This window comes from Megalopta genalis, chromosome 1 (genome assembly GCF_051020955.1).
Source record: "Megalopta genalis isolate 19385.01 chromosome 1, iyMegGena1_principal, whole genome shotgun sequence".
In the NCBI taxonomy this organism is placed as follows: domain Eukaryota; kingdom Metazoa; phylum Arthropoda; class Insecta; order Hymenoptera; family Halictidae; genus Megalopta; species Megalopta genalis.
Window position 1 is genome coordinate 20,869,096 of NC_135013.1, and position 13,573 is coordinate 20,882,668.

The following is a 13,573-nucleotide window of genomic DNA, read 5'->3' on the forward strand; positions in this document are numbered from 1 at the left end:
GTCTCATTTTAATTGTAAGAATCTGACCAATATATTAACACGTTGGCTGCCGTGGGGGTCACCGGTGACCGGCAACGCGACAAATGCATAAAACAAGTTTATACAACTAAACTTATCTGCTGTAAATAATATTTCAACATAATATGCATCGCATAATGAAAAGTTCATGTTGGCGCCTCGGGTAAGTTACGTAAAATTCGCGCGGCAGCCAACGTGTTGAACGAAATATCGATAAATTATAAAAAATTAGAAATAAAACAGTCAAGGCATCGTTTTTACTCTGTCATTATCGTGAATTTGTATTAATGTACACCGGCATGCTGGTCGCTGCCCCGAGTTTCTATAAAAACGAGTCGCGAGGCTCGAAGAATCACGACTTAGTATTCTCAGATTTACCGGTTTCAATTTCGATCTTCGAACATTTCTGGGAGAAATTGCTGTATGTCGCTGCATATGAAAATTCTTTTAAAAATGACTCTTGCTGCATTGCGATACAACTTCCGTTTTCTGAAATATCGTTGTGTAAAGACAACATTGTGGTCGCCACAATTTTTTAAATATTTGCACATATAAACTAATTGTTCGCCTTTGTATCATTCCTGCGCCAGTAATAAAATGTAATATCCGTTGAAACTTGAGATTAATTTTAGATGGCGTGCACACTTCTTTCAGACGTAACACGATCGTTAATAAACTCATTGTGATTTGCGAAAGATTGAACGTCATGGTCAGCGAATAAGGAGGGTTGATAAATTACAATAATGGAATACAGTGGTGATACTTACCCTCCTTTCATCCTCTTGGTAAAAATATGTTGCATTCTCGACGATACGATGGTCGGGAAGTTCCTCGAACGGTTGTTCTCTCGCGAACGTTAAAATCTCCCACAGCGTCACTGCGAATGCCCAAACGTCGCTCTTCGTCGTGTGCCTTCCCTGGATTAAAACGAATTCAAACGACTCGTGAAATCCGTAGAAATCATAAGACAATTTTCAGAGATACATTCAAACGATCATACTTTATTTAACATTTTAAACAGCTAAACATCTTTCAGCAGATATTCATAGATGTGGATCGGATATTTTCCGTTTATAAATTTGTTAAGATGCTAAATTAATTTTACGTTGGTGTTACATACAATACTGAATTTTCACAAAATATTTGTAACAGACTCGCGCTAATTTTTCTTTTTCGATTCCGCATCCGGATAGAATGAAACCCAACACGATAAAATCATAAACAAGCAATTCCCTCTCCAAATATCAGGCGCTAAAATCGTGCGATTTCGTTTCAACGTTGCGCGGCTTCTATTTCCGTTATAACGGATACCATTAAAAACGTATCACACTGAAACCTGTCGCAACTAGGCGAGGCAAAAACAATTTTATTAACACGCCACGCAACCCTTTCATATCGATACGATTTCCATCAGTATCCGTTTCCGATATAATCTATAGTTATAGGATAGAGTGTCATCGAAAAATAATAATATACACGCGCAGAAATATTCGGTGAATTCGGAAACGAGGCAAACCGTCGAACAAAGAATTCGCGCGATATAGAAGTGGCTCGTTATGATGAAACCAGTTTGCAAGACGACAGCTGGAAATGATTAATAGACACAAACGATATGTCTGACACGCAATTGAAATTCTCAATTCAAAAGATTTCCGTTTTCTTTTTCACGTTGATCTAAAATCTATTACGATGAAAACTGGATTTTCGATCAACAGTAAATCGGATTTTACAGTCATCAACATCAAAATTCTCTGTTATCCAAATACGTTTTACATTTAATTGACGAGTACAACTAGCGGTAGAGATCTTTAAGTTAATAACCTGTTTAGTATGAATATTATTCCGTTCTTTGAAGTTTTTAAACAGAACTCTGTTGTTCTGCCATCAATATTGTCATCGACACTGTATCGAAGCCAATAAATTTTGTTCTCATATTTGGTATACAACTTTTAATATAATTATTTGTAACACGGTCCATTTGAACTAGATAAATTCTCCCTAATTAATGCTCAGATCGTGAACAAATATGGACAATTTCGATATATAATATAATTTGAATATATATAATATATTATATATTATATATATATTATATATATATTATTGTCAACAACTATAAAAACAAACCGCAAGGATCGAATAATCGTATCTCCTCGTCCCAAATTGTCCATTTTTCTTCACAATCTGAACGTCAATTAGAGCGGATTTATTGTATTATGTATTATGTTTCGATTGCTTTTATACTTTATGCACACCAACGCGACATGAACCCGTTTACAATTATTAACATTTTGCCAGCCGCTGTCACGCTGGCGTGACTTCTGCTCCCCGACGGTTATCGGCCGGGGTCACGTACGCGTGTCACCGGCTCAGCGCAGCGACGATGTTTGTTGACATTTTTGTAAAACATTAAACCTAAAATTTTGTTTGTAAATAATATAAGTGATAATTTTGAGATATAAAAATACGCATTAAAATGTATGTAACACTAATTTTAGCGTAAATATCATCGTCGGTAGCAGCAGAATCCGCGCGAAATTCGCCGGCGGCAGCGTAAAGGCGATGCGAGAAATAAGCGGCCGGCGAAGTGTTAAATTAAATGAAATTAAATATTTAAGCTTACAAATAAACGTAGACACACAATAGATATAAATTTTCTCTTTCTCCCAGTCATCGCAATTGAAAATAAAGTGAAAATAATGGCGCAGCGAAACAAAATGGAAAATACATTACAGATTAAACTTCGTTCCAAGTAAAAAAAAATATTTTATTTCATTGAACAAATCGGCAATTGCTTAGTTGCCAACCCAATAGTATCACGAAATTGTTGAATGCAGTTGGTATCAAGTTGGCATCGTACAAGTTGGTATCAGGTTTTCAACATGAATATTATATTTGACTGATTGATTGATTTGATATTATATCTGTTGGGATTATGGAATGAAAATGAATATGATTCTAATTCTTTTCTTAAAAAGACTTTATTTTATTCCTTTATTGAGAGAAGGTATATGGGCGAAAACGATCGAGCGACCAAACTCTACTGAGAATCCGGTAAGAAAAAAACGCTTCTTTTATACCCTTCTTGGGTTCGTCTTATCCACCAATCAGAGACGTTTATTTGTCGCGTTTCACATTGTATACGTGACGCTGGGATCCCCAAACAGTCAGGGCACGATGTGTATCTAATGGTACCGGTGATGATGTATCGCGGTATCTATTATATACAGTTTACATCACCGTCGTTGCCCGCTGACGGAACCGACGAAAATGTAAACCGATATCTTAGTATCTTAGTACTAAGTAAACTATAGATTAATTTTTGTTCGAGGCTAAAATTTCAACAATATCAAATATTATATTCGATGAATATTATATTTTGGAGTGAGTGACATCAATAACTGAAATCGGCAATTACTTAGTTGCCAACCCAATAGTATCACGAAATTGTTGAATGCAGTTGGTATCAAGTCGGCATCGTACAAGTTGGTATCAAGTTTTCAACATGAATATTACATTTGACTGATTGATTGATTTGATATTATATCAAATATTATATTCGATGAATATTATATTTTGGAGTGAGTGACATCAATAACTGAAATCGGCAATTACTTAGTTGCCAACCCAATAGCATCACGAAATTGTTGAATGCAGTTGGTATCAAGTCGGCATCGTACAAGTTGGTATCAAGTTTTCAACATGAATATTATAGTTGACTGATTGATTGATTTGATATTATATCAAATATTATATTTGATGAATATTATACTTTGGAGTGAGTGACATCAATAACTGAAATCGGCAATCACTTAGTTGCCAACCCAATAGCATCACGAAATTGTTGAATGCAGTTGGTATCAAGTCGGCATCGTACAAGTTGGTATCAAGTTTTCAACATGAATATTACATTTGACTGATTGATTGATTTGATATTATATTTTGGAGTGAGTGACATCAATAACTGAAATCGGCAATCACTTAGTTGCCAACCCAATAGCATCACGAAATTGTTGAATGCAGTTGGTATCAAGTCGGCATCGTACAAGTTGGTATCAAGTTTTCAACACGTATATTATATTTGACTGATTGATTGATTTGATATTATATCAAATATTATATTCGATGAATATTATATTTTGGAGCGAGTGACATCAATAACTGAAATCGGCAATTACTTAGTTGCCAACTCAATATTACCTGAACATTCGCGTCGCTCTGGTTGGCTCGGTTAATCGAAGATCTGCAGTATTTGAAAACTGTTACAATCTCGAAATAATAATACTAATAATTTCTTCGGCAAAAATTGTCGAAGTTTCCCCTGCACTTTTTCGTATCCGATGTGCGCGGGAGCTCTTAAGTCTCGATCGCAGACGGAGTAATTTATACGAAAGCGTGCGGCGCCACGTAGTTCGACGAAGTTGGGGCGCGAATGCACCGCCGCGGAACGGTTACACGTCTTTGCCGTTTCCCTCGCATTGGCAGTGACGCGTCTTGCGGTTTCTCCGGCTGGCACGCGCGTATTTCTCTCCCCGCCGCGAAAAACCCGACCGACCGACCGACCGACCGGGGAAACGGTTCGGAAAATCGAGCGAAATTTCGAGTCGGCCCGAGTCGAGTCGCTCGTGAAATTCGCCGGAAAATCAACCGTCGTCCGATTCCGGCGATTAATTAATTCACCTATTCCCGCACCTAATCAATCAGCGGTGGCCGCGTTGAAACGCGACCGAAGAGTCATAAATAAAACATTTCGCGGAGAATCGGCTCGGTAACGGCGTCGATTTTTCATTATCGTCCGTGGATCCGAGCGGAAAAACGAAGCTCGCGCCGGAGGAGCGACGGAAATGGGGGGGACGGGGGGGGGGTGGATGCGAGACGATTTTCTCGTCACCTGGCCGTAAAGGTGCCATTCGAAGTTGAAACCGATTTACGGGGACGTCGAGCTCGCGCGGCAGGTGGTATCGTTGCTTGGCGAGAAATTACTCCGACGTAAGTGCTTTAGTTACGTAATTTCAGGGAACTACTCCTTCCGGAGTGAAGACTGTACACGCACCCGGCGAGTTTACGGATCACGCGCTCTCCTGGAACCTTATAAACGTACTTCATTGTGCGCGGGCGCGAGCATACGTCTGGGATACGATTTCTAATTAGCTCGCTAACATACTGCCTTAATACGAACGGAAAATCGATGGAAAACATCCGCGCGAAATTTTCCCGTAAATCTACGCCGTCGGCAGAGTTACGGTACTTTTTAACACGTTTCCTCGGATCTGAATATTAATTCTTGCGATAATCTATTACACATCCTAATTTCATTTGGAAGCGCGAAACGTTAAAAAAGAATTGATGATGTGATTTAACACTTTATCGTCCGGTCGTGGTTGAGGCTGCCACTCAGTAAGGACTGGCTTAGTCGCGCGCGCATTTGCTCCCAGTACCGGCTAAATTTTCGCTATTCATTGTGTTGTGCTTATTCCTTTAAAAATAATAATAAATAATAATAATTATTATAATTATAATTCATAAGGATATGGGGAGGTCAGCATACAGGAGGTCAGCTACTAACAAAACAGTAAAGAAGCGAAAACCGTCGATAGCTAAAAGTCGATTAATAGGCTATCGGTCGATAAGCATTGGCAATCGAAAAGCCGATTAATAGGCTAGCGATCGATAAACATTGGCAATCGAAAAGCCGATAAATAGGCTAGCGGTCGATAAAGTGTTAAGTTGTATTTTCAATTTCAAATTGATTTAATAAAATACTTTCATTTTGTGACATTTCTGAAGTTATTCACGTGGCAGTCAAAATATTTAAGACTACTCGAAAATTTCCTTTTCGCATTTAAACAATAGATGAATCTGTAGAATAAAATAATATACGCAGTTTCAAGTATAAACCTCATTTAGTTAAATTACAAGGTACACCCTTTAAGCCAGGGGTGTCAAACTCAAAAGCTAACTTGGGCCAAATAAACAATGCTTAACTTTAGGTGGGCCGCAAAAGAAAAATCAATGTTCATAGAAACAAATATTTTTATTTTGACTAGTACATTGTAATAAACGTATATAAAGTTAACTTATTGTTTACGTCCTGATACTTGACATCAAAAATGTTCATCTCGGGCCGCGAGTTTGACACCCCTGCTTCAAGCCATTAACACGGTCCGTGCCACGTGTACCATCGATGGTACACGCTTGCATGTTTACTTAGTGAACTGAACAAATTGTTTACAAGAAATTTAGAACCGAAGAATCAATTTCCACCGCAAGAATGGGCGTTGATTGAAGTTTTTGTTACGTTGTTATGTGTACGAGAATTAATAATTGCACGTAATACATCAAGTTTTAGTAAAATATCAAAGTGTGAAGATTCGAGTAAAAAAAGCTCGGCACGGAACGTGTTAAGCAAAAACTTTAATTCTGCGTCCTTCGACGATAATCTTTTCATAATTTTTATAATTATTTTCATGGAATCATAACTTAACTGGATGTTCAGTCTTCTTTAATTGCGTTTGCAAACACTTCTAACCTGTTTCCGCGAAATTATGAAAATATCGTATTGCTGTCGATGTGTATAGAATCGAGTAAAAATGTTGGTCACGTCGTGCCGAATCACAAACGTGTACTAACAAACCCAATAGCGCATCGATACGCACCACTACATGCAAATTCAATTTTCAAAAATGTTTTTCGCCCGATCGCTCAGTTGTAAATCCAACGTTACGTTGAATAAAGTTAATTTCTATGTGACAATTAACGTAGCAAATTCGTGTGAAAAGAAATAGAGTGAAAGGAGGGGCTGCGATAAAAAAAAGTGGAAATTGTTGATAATAGTGCGAAACAGCGCCAAAAACATTTCTTTGCATATTTATTATTGAATCAGCATTCATCCGTTGTTCCATTGTCCTCGATTTGTTGTGCATCTATGTGCAGCTTCATAAATCTATGCTTTACAATATAACTCTTCCTATGCTAATCCATATAAAAATTTCTTCATTTTATTAAGATTCGCAAGAGGTAAGATTGTTGAAATACCAGTCGATGTCATATAAATCTTCGTAATTAAGAAAGAAAGTAATATTTTCACGCGTTATCGAGAAATCAAATTTTTTAATCGCATTCAATTCTGCATATAAAAATATTTATCATTCATAAAAGAACCATGCGATTTGATCTGAACACTGTTATTACCTGTTTAATTCTGAAACGAGCATCGATACGAACATACATTTAAATATATTGTTCACATAAAAATATACTAGAATACAAATTACAAATGACCTATGTATATCTTTAAATTTACACAATCGTAAAACAACTTTAATAATAAAAGAGAAAAGGTATAAATTGATCGCGTGTTTAATATTCGACCGATGCAATAAATACTTCCAGTAGCGTGTCTCAATCAATATTATATATATTGTCACCGGTCAATATTTAACCAAACAATCCAGGGAAACCAGTTAAATTCACTTAGTCGTGACACTGCATTGACATTGATGTAAACTGCATTGATGTAAAATGTATCGTATTTACATCGACAAAATTTTTGGCAAATAAAAATTTGCCTTGCGAGTAGTTAATTAGTATACTGGATATTTTTGCAAAATGAAAAGTGACTGCATTAATAGCATAAAAACGGATATTACACGGAAATGTACTTCTTTTCCCATTAACTTTAACAAGTTGCAACGAATATGACAGTATCTTCAAGTTCTCACGATTGTACGTTGGATATATACATTTCTGTCATAAATGCATAAAGATCGGCGGTCTAGTAATCAGAATTTAAAAAGTTGCTCGGTTATCAGGTCAATGCCAATCCATTTATTCTATCGCTTTACAATGTCAACTGTATTGATGTAAAATGTATCGTATTTACATTGACAAAATTTTTATATCATACATTTTATTTGCCTTGCGAGTAGTTAATTAGTATACTGGATATTATTGCAAAATGAAAAGTGCCTGCATTAATAGCATAAGAACGGATATTGCACGGAAATGTACTTCTCTTTCCATTGACTTCTAGTCTAGTAATTAAAGTTTAAATAATCACCCGGTTAACAGGTCAATGCCAATCCATTCGTTCTATCGCTTTACAATGTCAAATGTATTGATGTAAAATGTATCGTATTTACATCGACAAAATTTTTGGCAAATAAAAATTTGCTTTGCGAGTAATTAATTAGTATACTGGATATTTTTGCAAAATGAAAAGTGCCTGCATTAATAGCATAAAAAATGAAATGTACTCCTTTTTCCATTAACTTTAACAAGTTGCAACGAATATGACAGTATCTTCAAGTTCTCACGATTGTACGTTGGACATATACATTTCCGTCATAAATGCATAAAGATCGGCGGTCCAGTGATCAGAGTTTAAGAAGTCGCTCGGTTAACAGGTCAATGCCAATCCATTCGTTCTATCGCTTTACAATGTCAAATATAATGATGTAAAATGTATCGTATTTACATTGACCAAATTTTTGGCAAATAAAAATTTGCCTTGCGAGTACTTAATTAGTATACTGTATATTTTTGCAAAATGAAAAGTGACTGCATTGATAGCATAAAAACGGATATTGCACGGAAATGTACTTCCTTTTCCATTAACTTTAACAAGTTGCAACGAATATGACAGTATCTTCAAGTTCTCACGATTGTACGTTGGACATATACATTTCCGTCATAAATGCATAAAGATCGGCGGTCCAATAATCAGAGTTTAAAAAGTCGCTCGGTTAACAGGTCAATGCCAATCCATTCGTTCTATCGCTTTATGCAATGTCGTTTCGACAGTCGATAATTACGGAAGGAAATTCGTGTCGTAGCGGGAATCGTTCCTTGGTTATTTACTTGCCAGCCACGCAACGGGTTTAATATCGAAGTGATTAGAGTCGAGCACTGGCTGTCGTAAAGTTTACGACAGGCTGATCGTGCGACATTAGTTCGCGCCGACGTTCAACTTAATAAAGTCGGGCGTTAAATCATTAAATCGACGCTAATTCCGAATAATTCTTGAAACGGCGTTTCGCGCGCCGAACTGGCCTCGTTTCATTAGCGCGGCACAATGGCGTAGACCCCGATAAACGATGGCAATAATGAAACATTAACGATCGCAGTCAATTTGAAATGACTACGCGAACGACCGGGCAAAATACTATATCGACCGCTCGTTTCCCATTTACTCGAATTACCATTTAGCTATCAATTTGCTGCTGCACGGATTTCATTCATACGCGATTTCCGATGGTAATGGCCCCCTGTTGATAAGTCGATCGGCACTCGGATCTAGGAACGGAACCAGCTGAAACTGCGGCGCAGCAACGGCGCCGAGATGAACGTTCGAGCGAACTTTGCTTTTAGCGTGATCTACCGTGTTCCCGCCTTCGTAAAATATTCCCCCATCGCCGAAAAGTCTTCCCGTATTCTATTTTTCCAGCAAACTAAAGAGCGATCCTCTCGCTTTATTGGGAAAAATTCAGTTTCATTAAACTCGCTGCTTCACGGTGGTTTTATTCGTTTAACAGATTATGTCTTCGTACCGGCTGCCCGCGTAGCCTAACTTCAATTTCATGTATTTTTCTTCCTCGAGTTTTATATCGAAGTTTTCAGTTTTAGGTTGTTGCAATTTTATCCGTCTCTCCTTCCGCGGCTGCTACATTATTATTCTCTCAAGAGTAACAGAGGGCTATCCCGTCGGGCAATGAAAAGTTATTATTTATTATTATTATTATTTCACTTGTTTGTAAGCATTTCTAAGGGATTTTAATTTCTTAGAAACTTATCCGCTTACAACGTTAATATTCCAGTTATCTCGAACAAAGATATTCGTTTCTTTCGCTTTTTATACGCGCAAGAAATAATGAGAATGTAACACTAATAGTGACGCAAAAATTAAAGGGAACATTGACTATTGTTTCGAAACCATGATACAGTTAGATATTTTTCAAATAACTATTTATTCTCAAGATGAAATACAAGAATATTATTTAATCTTTGCAGTGAGGATTGTTCCTTATATTGAGGATTATTATTTATTATTTATTATATTATATTTTATTATTATATACATTATATTATATTATGTTTTATTATTATATTATATTATATTATATGTATTATATTATATTATATAATATTATATTATATTATATTATATTATATTATATTATATTATATTATATTATATTATATTATATTATATTATATTATATTATATTATATTATATTATATTATATTATATTATATTATATTATATTATATTATATTATTATATTATATTATATTATATTATATTATATTATATTATATTATATTATATTATATTATATTATATTATATTATATTATATTATATTATATTATATTATATTATATTATATTATATTATATTATATTATATATATTATATTATATTATATTATATTATATTATATTATATTATATTATATTATATTATATTATATATATCATATCATATCATATTATATTATATTATTATTTATTATATTGAGGATAGTTATGGCTTGTAAAGTGCGGAGGGCGCTATGGCTTGTAAAGAACGACAATACCACAAAGTAAACGTATCGAATTTTCTAGATAGCCGATTCTCAACTCGTTAAAGTGAACCACAATTCGATCAAACAACTTGACCACACCGATCCATTCAGGCTGAAGATACGGCGCCGATTGCAAAGAGTGTATGCAACGACTGTTTTGAGCTACTCGACAAAGGATCATATAACTAGATTCGTTTACGAGAAGCGTGCGTCGAACCCGTTTCAGCGATGCTTGTGGCGATCGGAATTAAAGGAATGCACAGTTTGAAATCCACGTTCACGTACGTTTTAGGGAGCACAATGCGTGGTTTAATTTCGAAAGTTCTGAGAGAGTTTGTCGTTTCAAAGAGTCAATTTCAAAGGATCGATTTCTTTTACGTTTAAAAACACTATTTTCAGTTTTGCAACCGTCCATTCGTAACTTCCAATTTTAGGAATTTAGTTGGAAATACTTTTATACGAATAAAATCGAATTGATTTATCGAATATGCCACTTTCTTTATTGCGTTTGTGCCAATAATTGCACCGCTTTAGATAATATTGTACGAAAAATTGCACTATTCGAACAAAAAGAAAAAACGATGCCTGTTTCATATATAGTTGTCCTCTGTTAGTCAATTGTACAATCAATTTTTGCGGCAAAATAACTGACCCCGAGGATGCTTGATTTTTACTCCGACCTGCGCGAAACTCAATCAACAAATTTAACCCAAAACTTTTACAAAAATACCAAAAAATCGATGACAAATGAAATACAAATAAAAATATATTCACGAGAAATGTTCGTCGGTAGTTTCTAACGATTGGACTGTGAATAACGATGAAAGAAATTTTTCTCCCGTCTTAGATTTCACAAAAAAGGATTATTATATATTAATTATATAATACATATATAATAAATATAGGATATATATATAATGAGGATTATTATATATTAATTGTAATAATATATTAATAATATAATATAATAATATATAATAATATATATTATAATTATAATAATATATATATATATATATATATATATATATATATATATATATATATATATTATTATAATTATAATATATATTATTATATATTATATATATATATATATATATATTATTATAATTATAATATATATTATTATATATTATTATATTATATTATTAATATATTATTACAATTAATATATAATAATCCTCATTATATATATCCTATATTTATTATATATGTATTATATAATATTAATTTACTATTATATATATATAATTATATATTAATTATAATTACAATTGTATACCAAAGTAGAAATTTGTTTAAAGACTTACAAAGTACGCATTGCGAGTTAATTAAGCTAAACGGACGAATTAAGATTTCAGAACGTAGGAAACGATGCGAACTGGAACGAAAGTGGCTCATAAGCGGATAGGAACCGAAACTGATGTATTCAAGCATGCATGCATCGTGTCTGATCACCGGCTGGCTTATTCCACTTGTCGCGTACGGTTCACTCGCGACCCCGAAACACAGAAGAATTCACATTGTCGGAGACGTGTCCGCATTCCCCGAGGAATGGCTCGGGTTTCCGGGGATTCCCGAAGGATAAACACAGCCAATCTCGTTCTGTCCTTGAAGCATTCGCATTCGAATCATTGGTACAGTGAACTGTGTACGCCCTAACAAGAGAATAATCGGACTGTGCGTCGCATTCGATGTACTTACACATAATATTTCGGAATTCCTGTATGGAATCTACATTTTTAAAAAAGATCCAACTTGAAACCAAATATTGTGTTACTTTGAATTATTATACTGGATTGTTCAGTTGCTGATTTAACCAGTTAGCTGTTTTTCGAAGACTATGCCGACCGCGAGGAAATAACAATATTTTATGTCACGATTGGTGTACTCGTTACGCGTAAAAATTTGCTGTTTAACTGGCAATTTTACTGAAAACTGAAATGTATTCGAAAAATTTCAAGATGTTTTAACATTAGAAAGACTGAAACTTATTATATACCTATATTGTCCAAAAGCAGTTAAAATGACTGCATTGTGAAAGAATAACTAATGTGTCAAGAAATTTGTTTAGAATTAATTTTTAATATTTTTTTAATTTTATTTACAGTTATGTAACAGGTTATTAGCAAATATTAACAATAACAAAATTTAAGATACGAATAACAAGTACTACTTTAGCTTATTGAGCAATTGCAATTTTGATAAGTATAATATACTATATAGATATAGTATACTAATAATATTATTAGTATATTAGTATACTAATTATATATAGTATATAGTATAGTATATAACATAAGGATACGAATAACAAGTACTGTTTTAGCTTATTGAGCAATTGCAATTGATAAGTATAATATACTAGATATAGTATACTAATAATATATATATTATTAGTTTTTTAGTATACTAATTATATATAGTATATAGTATATAATTATATTATTAGTATACTAATAATATACTAGATATAGTATATGCTCAAATCGACAATTTATCATGTACTTGTATGTTATCATGTAACAGTAATCGAAAAAAATGAAAAATGTTATTTCAATACGGAGCCGAACTGGTCATATAAGAAATTTACTCAATTCAATAATAAGAGTCATTTGATTATTTTAAATTTCCCAAGCAGTCAAAACGACTGCTTTTGGGCAATATAGGTATAACACATATATATACCGGAAATGAAGGAGGAGGGGGGGGGGAGGTAACTACAATTATTAATAAACGCATTTATATGTTGTACAAAAAGTCACAAAATTCTAAGAAATTGTATCATAATATACATAATTTTCTTTCTAATTGAAATTAAAAAGCAGTCAAAATGACTTCCTCGGGCAATCTAGTGTTAAATATTTTGAGGCCGAGAGGAAAAGAAACGAACAAATAAAACGATATAAATAATGATTATGAAGAATCTCTACACTTTCTGAACTTCGTAATTATCCATTTAAGCGATAACTTGCGATTTTGTGGCA

The 13,573-nt window shown here is 34.0% G+C and overlaps 1 protein-coding gene across 3 annotated transcripts in view; it reads right to left on the reverse strand.

The window, feature by feature from the left end:
- Ddr (discoidin domain-containing receptor 2) overlaps nucleotides 1-13,573 on the reverse strand; it is a 529,507-nt gene that overhangs the window by 14,075 nt on the left and 501,859 nt on the right. For all 3 annotated transcript variants that reach the window (XM_076523238.1, XM_076523242.1, XM_033472527.2), the window contains one exon: nucleotides 786-935. In XM_076523238.1, the coding sequence (XP_076379353.1) occupies nucleotides 786-935 (150 nt within the window). The remainder of the gene's footprint in view (nucleotides 1-785; nucleotides 936-13,573) is intronic.